The sequence below is a fragment of the Pelobates fuscus genome, chromosome 1 (genome assembly GCF_036172605.1).
Source record: "Pelobates fuscus isolate aPelFus1 chromosome 1, aPelFus1.pri, whole genome shotgun sequence".
NCBI classification, from domain to species: Eukaryota; Metazoa; Chordata; class Amphibia; order Anura; family Pelobatidae; genus Pelobates; species Pelobates fuscus.
This window is the reverse complement of record NC_086317.1, coordinates 445,293,338-445,308,452: the sequence shown is the minus strand read 5'-3', so window position 1 is coordinate 445,308,452 and position 15,115 is coordinate 445,293,338. Positions and strand designations below refer to the sequence as shown.

The 15,115-nt window shown below is 39.8% G+C and overlaps 1 protein-coding gene across 2 annotated transcripts in view; it reads left to right on the top strand.

Annotated features, from left to right (window-relative positions):
• Positions 1–15,115, top strand: part of DDX10 (DEAD-box helicase 10) — a 192,613-nt gene that overhangs the window by 38,088 nt on the left and 139,410 nt on the right. For both annotated transcript variants that reach the window (XM_063430098.1, XM_063430090.1), the window contains exons 11-13: positions 757–844; positions 1,070–1,158; positions 4,479–4,845. In XM_063430098.1, the coding sequence (XP_063286168.1) occupies positions 757–844; positions 1,070–1,158; positions 4,479–4,845 (544 nt within the window). The remainder of the gene's footprint in view (positions 1–756; positions 845–1,069; positions 1,159–4,478; positions 4,846–15,115) is intronic.

The following is a 15,115-nucleotide window of genomic DNA, read 5'->3' as shown; positions in this document are numbered from 1 at the left end:
TCTTGGGGGGGGGAATAAAGTTAAATTTTTTTTTGTAAAACTCTATTTGCGCCAACACTGGAACAGACGCTGCAACTCTGAAGTTATCTGCAATGATGATTTTTGGCAAATCCCACGCGTTTCACAATTGCGTTACTCCACCAGTAAGATGTTTCTCCTAGAGAAACGCTGAGGTCAGTGTCATCATGCTGGAAGTGTTGACACTGAACGTGAAGACCTTTTCATTTTGAGTTCTGTTTTAAGGCCTTGACACACCTGATACATCCCTTGTTCATTGCCTTTAGGACATGATTGGCGATTACCGGATTAGAATATATTGCAGCTCTGAAATCAGATTGGTGTCGAAGTAAAAATGCTTTCAACTGCTGGTTTAAGGAATATTAATACATACATCACTTTTATACTCCATTGAGTAATGGAACATTCTCTTTAGATCGTTCCACTAATCCACTATAAACCAGCTTATCACTTGAGGCAATAAATAGTCCTTGGGTGATATTAATTTTACAGGAACAAATAATGTAACCCTGTGTTGGTGACTGGAAATAGCAGACGGTGTTAAATGTATTATTCATTATTAACATTGTTTTAATTATTAAAATTAAAAATGTGTGAAGTGCTAAAAGCGTATTATGCATTATACACTAATTAGAAATCAAATTAAAACTAAATTAGGTTGAACAGTTGTATTGCGGCATTATAGCTGTGTTTATTTCCTGTGTTCTTAATAATTTTCTAGTAATTCTTAATTTATAGGATTAACCCTGAAAAACTTATAGCAGTTCAAAACAGATTGGAAGCCTTTCTGGCTCAAGAGCAAGAAATGAAAGAACGAGCTCAAAGGGTAAGTCAATGTATGCACCCATGGGTGGTCTATGGGAATGTAGTTTAAAGATTAAAGTCTTTGAGGCATTATATGCATAAGATGGCAAGTCGCCTATTTGAACCCCTTTCTCATAACTTGAAGCCCATTTAGGTGTGTGTGGGATGTATGTGTATATAATATTAAAGATCTTTCACTTTTTTTGAGTGTTTGTTGTACTGTTTATAACATTTTATATTTTTGCAGTGCTTTGTATCGTATTTACGTTCTGTGTATCTAATGAAGAACAAAGAGGTGTTTGATGTCTTCAAATTACCACTCACCCAGTATGCCACGTAAGTACTTTGTTTTGTAAAAAAAGGGGACAAAATTTCATGTTAAAATGACATAAAACATCATTCCAAAAGAGGCTCAGAGGGAACAGAAGATGCTCTGAGGATTCTTTTTCTGTTGATGTGCAGATTTGCCATTAGTTTTATTATTATTATTATTTATTTATTATCCCACACCATGTTTCATCACAAAACCCTCATGCTCATGGAATGCTTTCAACACACTATCCTTACAGCACACTATCACTACTCCCACAGCCTGCTTTGCTGCACTCCATCGCCACTGTCAAAAGCATGCCTTGCCGCACACAATCCCCACCCCCACGGTCTGCCTTGCTGCATGCGGTTACCACCCCCCATGGCCTGCGTTGCTGCACGTGATCACCATCCCCATGGCCTTCGTTGCGACACGCCATCACCACCACCACCACGACCTGCCTTGCTGCACGCGGTCGCTACCATTGACCTAATAAGCCTTAAATAGTCAAGTTGGAAAATTATTTTGTCTTGCACATTTAACCCTGCAGTTTTTGTTGTAGTTTTTTTTGTTTTCTTTTTTCTTTTCATTTCACGTTGATGGTTGTTTAATTTTTAGATATTGCTTAATGAACAGCCCCCATAATTGCCTCTTGGTTGGTTGCAACGAGCTGCTGTTCGCATTACCGTGTTTAGATTACCTGTGCGCTGACTGATTTTTCCTACTTATTCCTATGCTGCTCATTATTAATGCATGTGTTGCACTAGTTGCCCACTGGCTTAGCCAGTGAAGAGTTAAAGAACATTTTCTAATCACAGCACGGGCCGAGATTAAATATTCTGACTGTGTGCAGACAGCATGACTCACAAGGACTGGTCTCCGGCCTAAATGTCACATACGAAGCGACTTGCACACATTGGCCATCTGGCTAGGGAAATAAAATGTAACTTTATGATTACAGCAATTTATTCTTTAATTATAAACTGTCACACGTTAACCTGTATACCAGTAGGGATGCTCTTTATCAAACAAGGGGCTAAAGTTAATGTTCTATCTGCCTGCTTCATGTTCTGCTTCATTTGCACATTGCCAGGGATGCTGCTAGGTCTCTGTAGGGTGTATTGAAGATTGTGACGTCTTAACCATTTGGGTGCTGAGGGGCAGGAAGAATTGTTAAATGGATGCAATGATATGTGAAACGAAGGCGTTGAGCATGCAGCACGTCTCAGTAGGATATCAACTTTTGTTTCCAATCTGTAGATCTTACTTTATTAATGACTACTTCAGCTTTTTTACCAGGCGTTGTGAAGTCACAATCTGTATTTTATTTTTATATACAGAGTTAAACAGAAACAATTGTTTATCTCTTTGGGGACGTGAAACCTGTAAATGTATTGTATATTTTGTAGCTGTATACCTGTGTATATTGCATTGCATAGCTGTGGAAGAGGACACAAGGGGTAAAGCTCCACTGACATCTCTCAACAACTGTCCTATATTTTTGTTGTGTGGGCAATAAATGCTCATGGCATCTCATTGTGTATACACAAGGTCGATGGAGGGCCCTGTGTTTTGTACTCATGTGAATGCAAAGATGGTAATTTTATGTGCCAGGAGCTAAAGGCTGGAAGATGACGGCTCAACAAAAGAGCGCTTTAAATAAGTGTATGTTTCTTCCAATTCTCCCTCCTAACCGCCAATATACAAGCGGAATTGCCAGCTCTGCTTTTAAGCACATTTTTGCTTGTATTTTGTATCGGTTATAACCATCCAGCAGTGAATGCACATTTTGTATTGAGGTGTGTTTCTTTGCACACAATCAGAATGGCAATTTAAATAGAGCTCACACAATATAGGTATTTTCAAGAATTGCTGTAAGCCCAAATGTTGCATTGGATGGATGAAAACCATGCAAGAGTCCCTTAATGATGTTCTTAATGTCTGTATAAATACAATATAACACACATGGAATTATAGAACCTTATGTTTGTCCTCCTTAATATGCAATTTAAAATGTGTAAGAAATTCCACACCATTTAAGCCCCCTAGAAATTTAGAATTGGTCTAGAGCTGTATTTCATTTTTTTTTTTTTTAATCCTGATTAGAGGCAGTGCACATAAAAGGGATATCCACCAATACTTGACAGGAAGACAGAAAACTGGATAGATTTAAAAGTTAAGCTCCTTCACATACTCCTCCCCACATAGATATGAAACTTTACTCAAACCACAAAGCCTCAGTTCTCTGCAGACAAGACTGATGGTTTTTAGTTGGGCAAGGTGAGGGGGGCTCCGCTCAGTACGGAGGAAGGCCAGTTCTGACTGGGGGTTCGGTACTTCCCTCTTCATACTGCATTGGAATGCAAGCCGGGCGTTTGCATTCAACGCTTTTCTTCCCACCTGGTGCCAAAATAGCGAACGTGTGTCAGAATGTATGTGCTGGGAGGTTCTGGCATGGAACACCACCAACAGTTGCAATGCGTATCACCTGGAGATTGTGGCGCACTGTGCATCTCCATAAAAGCTGTTATTTTAAAGTCCCAGACACGTGGAGGCCAATAAAGGTAAGACACCTTGCTTTTACCCTTTTGGCTTCTTACCTTTGTTTGACCTGACTTGGTTAATTATGAAGAATAATATTTTTCTTATGAGAGTCAACATAAACATATCAAACGTATTTTTGAAAAGAGATTCTGCTAATGATCAGGAAGCTGTTAAATACAAGAAGCTCAGATCCTATGAGGTCCATCCTAAACTGAAGGGATACTTAGTGAGTGGAAATATCCACCCAAAAAGCCATTCTAAGCAAGCATTTTAAAACTGTTTATGCTGTTAAAGAAGAGGACAACAAGAAACTGGAAGATATTCCTAAGGTGCATGTACCGATTGCATGCATGCCTTTCTGTCAAGCATTGGTGGATAACCTTCTTTTGGGCACTATCTATAATCTTAAGGAAAAAAGACCACCAGCAGATATTGTATTTGCTAAACGATTGGTGTTATTCACAAAATGAATTTGAAAATGTAAGCCGAAATAGGCAAACTAGAAATATTCTTAGTCAATTCTGTTTCTAGTTTGGCTGTTTTGACCTTGAACATTGAAGAAACTGTGAATATACTTAGAATTCCTGCTTATTCCGGCTGTAGTTAATAGCCCTGTATGTGTCCTCCACAGCTCACATATATTTGCATATTTTGAATTCTTGTATTCCATGGCACTTTCAAAGACAAATGCTGAAAGAATCAAAAATAAATGAATAAACAAATAATTTTGTTTATGTTGGAATTAATGTGTAGTTGCCTGATTTTAGAACTAAGTGAAAGTTTCTGCTTCATCATATCACAGGTCTTTGGGTCTTGCAGTCGCCCCCAGAGTCAGATTCCTAAATAAAGCTCAGAACGCACCAGCATCATTTACTAAGGAAGTAGATCAAAATGAAGAATCCGGTACTTTCAGTGATGAAGAAATTGAAGCCTTCAGATCTAAACTGGGTCTAAAACGATCAGACGGTGAAGGCAAGAAATGTCCACCAAAGTCAGAAGAACACAGTGATATGTCTGAGGATTCTGAAGAAGACCTCTCAAAGAGCACAAAAGAAACTTTGACATTTATGGATGATGATGACGATGACGACGATGACTGTCGAGATGTTGAAATCTTCACCGTAAAACGAAGAGATGTTTTTGGAGTAGAAGACGACGACTCTGCTTTGGTAAGTCAAGTTTATGTACCATTAATCTAACATTATATTGCACGATCGGTTATAGTTCAGTCCTGGAGGTGGAATTGATTATTTCTTCAGAAAATAATTCAATATAAGAATCAGCAATGTTTTGAAAGAAAAGATTGACCTTGGGAAATAATGGTTAAATCTACTAAAACAAAACAATCGATAAAAAAAACTAAACCAACATCAGAATAATCTGTAGGTCCAGTGTAGTAGAATCCAATATTTTTATTTATTATAAATGGAATGCAACACATAACGGTATTTACCATTTTTCATATAAAAAAAAAAACATACAGGAAATAAAATGAATAACAATAGGTTGTAGTTTCAGATCATGTTAAATTTGAGGTTTACTAGTTGGAGTCTATCTAGTAGGTTTGTGTGTTTATTTTTTTTTTTTCCTTTATCAATTTATGATACCATATATTAATGTCAAATTTAAAAACTGAAATAAAGCAAATTACTTCTCGGATACTCCATTAGCACATTACAAATACATTTTTCTTTTTTAAACGTTTTGTATTCGGCAGATAAACAGGAACTCGGGATGCGGTATAGTGTGATACATTACAATCATGCCAATGAGAACAAAAATTGAAGGGCATTATCTGTAATCGGGGTAAATCCTCGAGGAACAGATACCAAAAAGCAACTGGCATTATACTTCCACCTGCATTAAAATTCAGCAGTGGCAATTTCTTATACAAATCGTTACGAATGTGTCTCACAATAATGTAATCTTTTGAACCATGCCTGTTACTTTTAATGAGACCTTTGCTATTTTGGAATGGAGCCAGACCCACCAAGCCTCTTTGGGAGCAATTTATAAAGCTTTAGTCAAGTGTTCATTTCTCTGTCAAATAGAAGTAATTCTCTGTAAGTGGCCAGCTCTCTCTCTCTCTCCCCCCCTTCTCTTTCTGATTAAGCTTCAAATTTAGTGACATTTAATTTCAGAATCCAGCTTTTTAAAAGGGTCACATATTTTATTAAGGACTTTCTGACTAATTTGTAGCTTCCCATGCATGCTAAACAGTACTGGATTTTTATTTTTAGATGTCCCCCATCTGTCTTTTTCTTACACACTGGCAGGGATTCCTAGGTTGTGTTTTTTTTTTTCTCTACTCAAATAAAAATGGTTTATTGCCTTTTACTGACAGCACACAGATCTGCACATAGCATCGATAAAACCCGAGTTAAAGTGAAATTCATGCTCAACAAAAAAAATCTATTTCACCAGCCTTCCTTGTACTTGGTTAAAGGCTCATTCCGTGTGTTTTGAGACGGACACCACTAACTTGCTATCTAGTTTGATTAGATAAGATCTCTTTAGGTGTTTTTATTAGATGCTGTGAGATGTTGCTACAGCTACACTATTTTAAAGTTGTAGCTTCCAACACCGCCAAGGTCATTTAAGCCGCTTATCTTTCCGAGATCGGTAAAATATTGCTATTCACAACATTAGGACACCAGGATGTGTGGAAGCTAAAATGTAGCTAAAAAGGCAGTATAACCTTTTATACATTTGGATCGTTGAAATAAACAAAAACCAAAACAATTTGTGTTCACATTTTTTCTTCTTAAAATGTTCCATTCTGGTCAGTTTGTTTTTGTGAGAGCCATGTCAAAAGCAACTTGTCACAGAAGACCGTTAATTGTAATTTTATTAAATTGTATTAACGGTTCTCATGGTTGCCATTCAAGATACCCATTGTTGACATTGCAACCCTTTTTTTGGCACATAATCCATTTCATAAATAATGTGTTCCAGACAGAGAGCTCAGTTTCTTCATTGTTCTTGTTGTATAGAACCATTTCTGTAGATACTATTTCCATCCCACTGGTCTCTCTAACATAATGGGCCTGTATTGTTATATATGTGTATAATGTTATAATATTCTGTCTAATATTACATATAACATATGGTATGGTTTTCCTTTAATTGTACTTTAGAAATGGCTGATGAAACACTGCAATCCTTGTAATAAGACAGAATTGCTCGTATTCCGTTTAGAATGTTGCAAGCTTCCTTTAGTTTCAGTGGTACTGATACTGCCAACTGTGATGTGGCCTCTTTGAAAGAACTCCTCCACCAATGCTATACCACTGAAGCATCCTATACAGAATAGTTTGGGCCTATTGTGGGCTGTACTGAACTGCCGCTGAGAGAGAACATACCCTTAACAAAAGTTATGTCCACATAAAAAAGTCAGACATTTCTATTATCGGGATACATAATTGCCCACGCTATTTTTGTTTGATAACCTGTGCTTCTGACCAAAGAGGACTTAAAAATGTCTGCCCTTACAGAGCAGGAATACATTATTAGATGCCCTGAAAGGAGCTTATTTACTTAAATGTATGCATTATAAAATAATGCATGTAGAGGCTCTAAAACATATATAATCTTTTACTTAATAATAGATGACCATTTTGCTGGCGACGGGGCCAACTGCGGCAAGACCAGTACGGCGTGGGGAAATAAGGAAAATCCTTTCCCATGCAATTTGGAGGGGGGGCGGTCACCTAAACACACACACACACTCACTGACCGACACACTGAAACCAGGGCCGGACTGGGAAAAAAATTAGGCCCGGGCATTTTTCAATCAGAGCAGCCCCCTAAGAAGGGGGCGGGGCCAGAGAGGGTGTGTTTTGTCATCACTAATGACAAGCACGCCCCCTCTCAAAGTGAGCAAGTTGGTTCAATGCTCAGAGAGCCCCGCTGAAGAGCTCTGGCATTAGAAAAGGGCCCTGTATTTGTTCTGCGCAGCGCAAGCAAATTTAATAACATGCTTGCGCTGTGTTTGCTTTTAAATTGTCTCTGGTGTGTCCACAAGTGGGATACCAGAGGACAAAAGGGCCAGGAAAGTGTATGGTGCATGCGTTTGGAGCCTTCTTGTGGGATTGCGTGTGTGTAGAGCGTAGTGTGGTATTGTGTAAATAGGTCAATTTAATTTGTGTTTGTGGAGTAATATGTGTGGCTAGGGGCTGTAGAGAGTGTGTGTATAGGGGGCATAGTGTTATAGGGGATGTAGCGAGTGTGTGCATACGGGCTGTAGTGTGTGTGTATAGGTGACGTAGTGTGTGTAGGGGTTGTAGAGAGGGTGTGTTTAGAGAATGTTGTATGTGTTTGCTGACAATAAATGTAGTGTGTGTGTAGGTGGTGCAGTGTGTGTGTGTGTGTAGGAGATCTAGTGTGTAAAGGACCCAGAGTGTGTGTGTGTGTGTATAGAGGATTAAGAGTGCATATAGGGTAAGGGATCTAGCGTGTATCTGGAGCGTAATGTGTGTAGTGGTGCAGTGTGTGGGGTGCTGTAGTGTGTGTGTGTGTGTGTGTATGTATATGTATGTATATGTATATATATATATATTTATATATATATATATATATATATATATATATATATATATATATATATATATATATATATATATATATTTGGACGTATTGTATGTGTGAGGGGCGCAGTTTGTGTGTATGTAAGAGGGGTGCTGTGTGTGAGGGTGTTTTTATCTGCCGTCACATTCTAGGTTTCTAATTTTCTTTGTCTGTTAACTCACTGAGGGTTATTATATATATATATATATATATATATATATATATATATATATATATATATATATATATATATAAAATAACCCTCAGTGAGTTAACAGACAAAGAAAATATATGTGTGTGTGTGTGAGCGATGGTGCTGTCTGTCTGAGGGTGCTGTGTGTGTCTGGGGGTGCTGTGTGTGTGTCTGAGGGTGCTGTGTGTGTGTCTGAGGGTGCTGTGTGTGTGTCTGAGGGTGCTGTGTGTGTGTCTGAGGGTGCTGTGTGTGTGTCTGAGGGTGCTGTGTGTGTGTCTGAGGGTGCTGTGTGTGTGTCTGAGGGTGCTGTGTGTGTGTCTGAGGGTGCTGTGTGTGTCTGGGTGCTGTGTGTGTGTCTGGGTGCTGTATGGGTGCTGTGTGTGTCTGGGTGCTGTGTGTGTCTGGGTGCGATGTGTGTGTCTGGGGGTGATGTGTGTGTCTGGGGGTGCTGTGTGTGTCTGGGGGTGCTGTGTGTGTCTGGGGGTGCTGTGTGTGTCTGGGGGTGCTGTGTGTGTCTGGGGGTGCTGTGTGTGTCTGGGGGTGCTGTGTGTGTCTGGGGGTGCTGTGTGTGTCTGGGGGTGCTGTGTGTGTCTGGGGGTGCTGTGTGTGTCTGGGGGTGCTGTGTGTGTCTGGGGGTGCTGTGTGTGTCTGGGGGTGCTGTGTGTGTCTGGGGGTGCTGTGTGTGTCTGGGGGTGCTGTGTGTGTCTGGGGGTGCTGTGTGTGTCTGGGGGTGCTGTGTGTGTCTGGGTGCTGTGTGTGTCTGGGGGTGCTGTTTGTGTCTGGGGGTGCTGTTTGTGTCTGGGTGCTGTGTATCTGGGGGTGATGAGTGTTTCTGGGGGTGATGAGTGTTTCTGGGGGTGATGTGTGTGTGTGTATGAGGGGGCTGGTTTTTTTTTTACATTTAAATATGTTTTTTATTAATAAGTTAAAAAAAAAAAAAAAAAAAAGTTATATCCCCCTCCCTCCCACTTTACCTTTAGCCTGGGCCGGTCTGCCAGGGTGTGGGGAGCCCGTCTGCCTGGGAGGGGGACCATGCTGCCTTCCCTGGTGGTCCAGTGGTGAGAGTGAACTCTAGCCCCTGGCGGCTAGAGTTCACTCTCGCGAGATCTGAGCGTTGCCGCGGTAACCGCGGCAACGCTCAGACCTCGCGAGAGGATCCGGCGGAGCTGCTGGCTAGAGCTCCGCCGGTCCTCTCCTCCCTCCCTCACACCCCAGCCGGCAGCCGCATGTAACAGTGTCTCTGGGCCGGTGAGGGAGATCTTTGATCTCCCCACCGGCCCATGGAGACACACAGCAGGGCCGGCGCTCGGATAGCGCTGGCCCTGCACGGGATGGCAGGGGAGATCCTGTGATCTCCCCTGCCGGCCTCGGCCCCACGGACATCGCGGCCCACCGGGCATTTGCCCGGTGTGCCCGATGGCCAGTCCGGGCCTGACTGAAACCATCACACACATTTTCTTACACACAAATTTTGTAAGTACGGGGCTCTGATATCCACAGGAAAGCCGGTACAGTCTCAGTCGGTGAGATCGGCCGCTTCCTCGCCAATGAACCGTACCAGGCTGCAATCAGTCGGAGGACGCATCTGTGCCACAACCGTGTCAGTTGGACCCGAAACTAGTGCTGATATTGCCCAAGACGTGCCCAATATTTGTGCCATTTGCAAAACGTTGATTGACAGGGTATTAAAGACCCTTAAAACTTGTAAACTGCAGGATTTATCGGGAGCTCAATCTCGCCACGTCCTCTCTGCATGGAAAGCAAGACCCTTTGTGTCTTTCTTTTAAATACAATTTAAAAAAAACAGTTTTCCTATAAACAACACTTGCCGTATTTGTTTTTGAAGCATAAACACCATTGATTTCTAGTTATAAAACCTGTTTGATTTGAGTGTCATAAGTCCTGTGTTCTGCAAAGCACCAACGGACAAAAGGAACAACACACAAAACCTTCAAAACCACTTCTTATTTTCTATCCTTGGAAACTAAGTTTTGTATTACTTAAAAAAAAAGCTATTCCAAAAGAAAGTTTAAAAGTTATTAATCCATATTCTGCCAAGGGCTTTCAATATGTGCTCGGCTTTTCTGGTGCAGACACAATGACATTTGATGTTTTTTAGTCTCTCCTTGTACTCCAGACAGCACAGAGGATAGACCTGGTAATTGTGTTGAGTTTTCTTTTTCTTTTATTCATTTTCTATTTTGCCAATAGCTAAAAAATGTAACCTTATCTCCTGGCTTCATGTGTTATTATACAAAGTTCAGTAGCAAAGTCCCTTGCCCAGTACAGGACATAAACCTTAAGTAAATGGTAACTTCTCTAAACGCGGCCAAAGCACATTCTGGTACAAACTGTGAAATGTGTGCGAAAAGGTCGTTCTGTGTCTAAAATGTAAACTTCATTAATTCCAAGCTACATTGCTTCTCGCCGTTGTCAGTTAAGGACCTCTTAGACATATTTGGGCGAATACTGAATATGTGTCTCTCTCTGTCTGTACATTTTTTGGGGGGTGAGGGGGTGCATTATTGATTTTTTTTTTTTTTTTTTTATCAAATAATTTAGTCATTTTGAGGAAAAACATGTAGCTCTCCCTGGGAAGACCCAACCTGCTCCCCCCCCCCCCCCCATTTGAAATAATTTAATAAACACCGAATTGTAGGAATTGGTAAAAAAAAAAAAAAACTTGTTAGAAATTTTCGGTAGAACTATCCAGAGAGACATATTAGCAGAGTTGGATAATTTTTCATTTTCGCTTACATTTTGCTGTTCAGTTGTCAAGTCACTACAATGTTTTTAGAGAATGAACCTCTTTGCGTTTAATGCAGCGTACTTGTCCTGCATAATGACAATCATCAGACTCTGTGGTTTACAAAGCGCAGCTCGTTATACGTTCTAGTTCAGTTTTTCTGTGTCTTTTTTTTTTTTCTCTTTATGTTCATTATTTTGAATGACTGCAGGTAACATTGCTCTAACTAAAAATGAAAGCGAGTGTGAGCTTTAAATCATACGTTGCCCTCCAGTAGGATAAACAGAAGGTCACTGTACATTTTGAAGGAAAAAAAAGTTCTTCTGGCTATTCGGAATCCTTTCCTGAACGCTCATTTAAAGCCCTTTGGGATAGCATTTTTCCTCCTGTTGGAACTAGATTTTCACGTATTATAGACTGTCTTTTTTGATCATTAATCACCTTAAAACATTCGAAAGTGTGTTAGGATTTCTTGTAACACTAAACATTTTGTAATTTTTTTGTTACTTTTTTTTTTTCTTCTTAAATTTGACTTCTTTAGTACAGTTTAACACTTTGATAGCATTTTATTTCCCGGGGCTTGAACGTCTCATTACAATATATCAGTGTGCGCTGTGCTTCATTTAGAAAGTTAATCACAACAATTGGTCAAACTTATATTTCTGGCTAGATCTCTGCTCACAGACAGGGCCCGCTTTAACTTTTGGTATCGGTCTGTTTATATTCTACTATTTCCCCCCCCCAATTGTACAACACTGCAGAAAATGTTGGCGCTTTATAAATGCCAGTAATAATAATGTTTGCTATTTCTTTCTAAGTCGGAATTTTCAATACTAATCATTTATTTGCATAATCATTGCCACTGTATTTTGGGGAAGGTGCTTCCATTATAATCAGGGCTAACTTTAACAATTCTATGAGGTGGCATTTATCTACCCCCTCCCCTGCGCCCCTGATCCCTAGTGTGCTTTTCCCAATGTTGACAGAGCATTTTGGGAATAGTAGTTTAACCCCTTATGGACACATGATGGAAATATATTCCAGAAGGGTATATGCCTTACTCTCTACCTTGTCCATTTCCATGAAGAGGACATGTTTCTGTCTGTTCCTTTTAACATTGTTGGTTTCGAACAAAAGAATCATAGGCCTATTGTATTGGTGAATCGATGGCTTTCTTTTTAATTTAATTTTGTTGTGACCATAAGATACTATTTATTATGAGCATGCTTTGAAATCTCCATTATTATTCTAGAGGGGAAAAAAAGCCTTTTGGGCCTGAAGATGGCATTGAAACTGTCATTTATTTATTTAATCATTCTTGTATAACGTTCTTGTCCTGAGCACTTCACAAAATGTAGCAATTAATCATAGGTAGTGGTAAAGACAGAGGCATCTATAATTAGACATACTGGTAAAAAAAGGACTGGAGACATATAATTGATAGTCTAGTTATTTCTATTGTATTACCAATCTGACATGGTTTGAAAAGAGGATGGAGAGTTTCGTAGAAAGCCCATTACAAAGGACAATGTGTTTTAAATCCATGGCTTGTCCTGCTACAGAGGGCATACTTTCTATTCTGTTGTGTATTAGGATGGCAGTAAGAGACTGTCATACTGTATTTACCAATATGCACATTACAAGTTACATTCCTCTTGATTTCTGGTATTTTCTGAAATTATTGTAAACCGTGTGCGTCCTCTGTCTTTGCATGTAAGTGGTCCATTGCATGTCACACCTTGCAGTAATAAGATTTCCATAATAGTAAAATAATAAGAATAAAATAATCATTCTACAGTTTCCCCATGCCCTTTATTTTTATAATAATTAATTTTTGGTGGTAAATGTCTAGTCTGGTTACAGACCTCACACATGATAAAGGGGAGACACACACCCATTGCTACATTTTCCCCTTCTCTCCTCTGAGACGTGGTCTGCATTGACTCACCTGACCCAAATGGACACTTTAGAGCAGGGGTTCTCAACCTTGCCCTCAAGGACCCCCTACCAGTCCAGGGTTTAGGGATTACCTGGGTGTGTCTAAAGTGTTTAGAAAAAACACCTTAGAGTCTAAGGTGGTTTTTTTTTCCCCCCTTTTTCTAAACACCTTAGACACACCCAGGTAATCCCCAAATCCTGGACTGGTAGGGGGTCCTGAGGACTGGGATGAGAACCCCTGCTTTAGAGTAAATAAAATAACACGTAATACATTGAAGAATGTTATTTTGCAAAGAAGGTGTCAGAGCAAAACTCACCCACTCCCAGGGAGGAAAAATTAAAAACCTACGACAATATGGAGTCCTCTAACCATCACTAGGTCTAATCAGATGTATGGACGCCAATGGAGACCAATATTCCATGTTGTAATATGGTCTATAATGACCACACTAGATAACTGAGACTATCTCTGGATCTTGGTGAATAAGGGCTCTGTAAAAACCCAAGCGAGACTGAGACCACTTTATGGCAAGAAAATGGAGCATTCATGTTGGATTACAAACATGTGTTGTGCACCGCATAAGTTTAAATTCCAACTAACCCTTGTACCAATTGTGGTGTGCAAGTAAAATTTATTTTTCTGTAAAGGAATATGCCAGCTAATATACTAGATGCCTTTAAAAGAGCGCTTCAGTGAATATATTAAGTTCTTATGTAATACTGATACAGTTAAACGAGGCGCAGTAAGTGTGGTGGAACTTCTGGTCATCCTAAGGCACTGGCTATGATCGTGTAGCCTGGTGGGATTTCACTTTTTGTTCATACTTTTTTGAACTAAAACGGCTTGCTGCAAATTTCAAACTAAAGGGGGAAAATCCATGGGCCTTACATGCTGACTGAAGCAGAAATCGTTTTTTGATACAGCTATTTTAATAGATATTACAATGCGCTTGCTCCCTGAAAGCTTAGAGCAGATCTATGAAACTGTTGATCCTCGAGGCTTCCATTGTTTGAAACGTAGGAGATGAACTGCCCTTTGAAAATTATCTGTTTAGATATGTGTGCATCAAACGCAGGCAGCCATACAGATTGTATGAAATGTTTGCCCCTCCCAGGCGTGTTTTTTTACAAGATTTAAAGATTGAACCTTGCAAAGCCATGTTTGTGTTCTATGTAGCTTCTCTCTTTACGAACACAAGTGTAGTATTTAATGTACACATGTAAGAAATTATGACCCTCTTACAAGGATATTCTTTTAGGGAATGTGTGACAAATAAGGCACAAACACAAGTGTATAATAAAATGTATTGTTAATATTGAATTAGGATACTGTTACAGATTTAAAAAGGGAAATACACATTATACATTATAACCACATCCAGTACATAATCAAAAGATACATAATACAAGGGCAATACTTAGACATTTAAATGAAGATCTTCCCCTTGCACCTTCATCTTGGGTAGTCTGGGACAGTTACCTGTGCTGTCCTCTCCAAATGAGACCAAGAGAGGAGAGGAGCCCAACCTCCTTGGCTGTTCTTTTAAAAGACTGATTCTTGCAGTCCTTAACTACAGGTCCCAGAATCCCCTTTCCCTCCCAAAAGTGGTTTATCCAACCTCCCTTTTTCCAGAGAGTTTTGTCTTTAACTTCCATGGTTACACCTAGATGTTCATTACTCTGATCTTCTGATAACATGCACGGAAAACTGGTTGGCAGGAGAACTGCTGGAGGGATGTAAGCTCTTGTTTTAGCTGGGTGTAGTAAATTGCAACTGAAAGCTTTGATCCGGATCACACTGTTATCAAGTAAATGACCCCAACTTGTGAAACCAGTCACATACACAGAAAGTTATATACAATATTGCAGTTTGGCATATCAGTTTCTTACACACACTGATTCTAACGAATATAAAGATGTTGAATAGGGCATTTGACATCTAGAAAATTAGCTACGAATTCAAATGGTTTTCGCATTGTTTCCAATTCTGACTTGT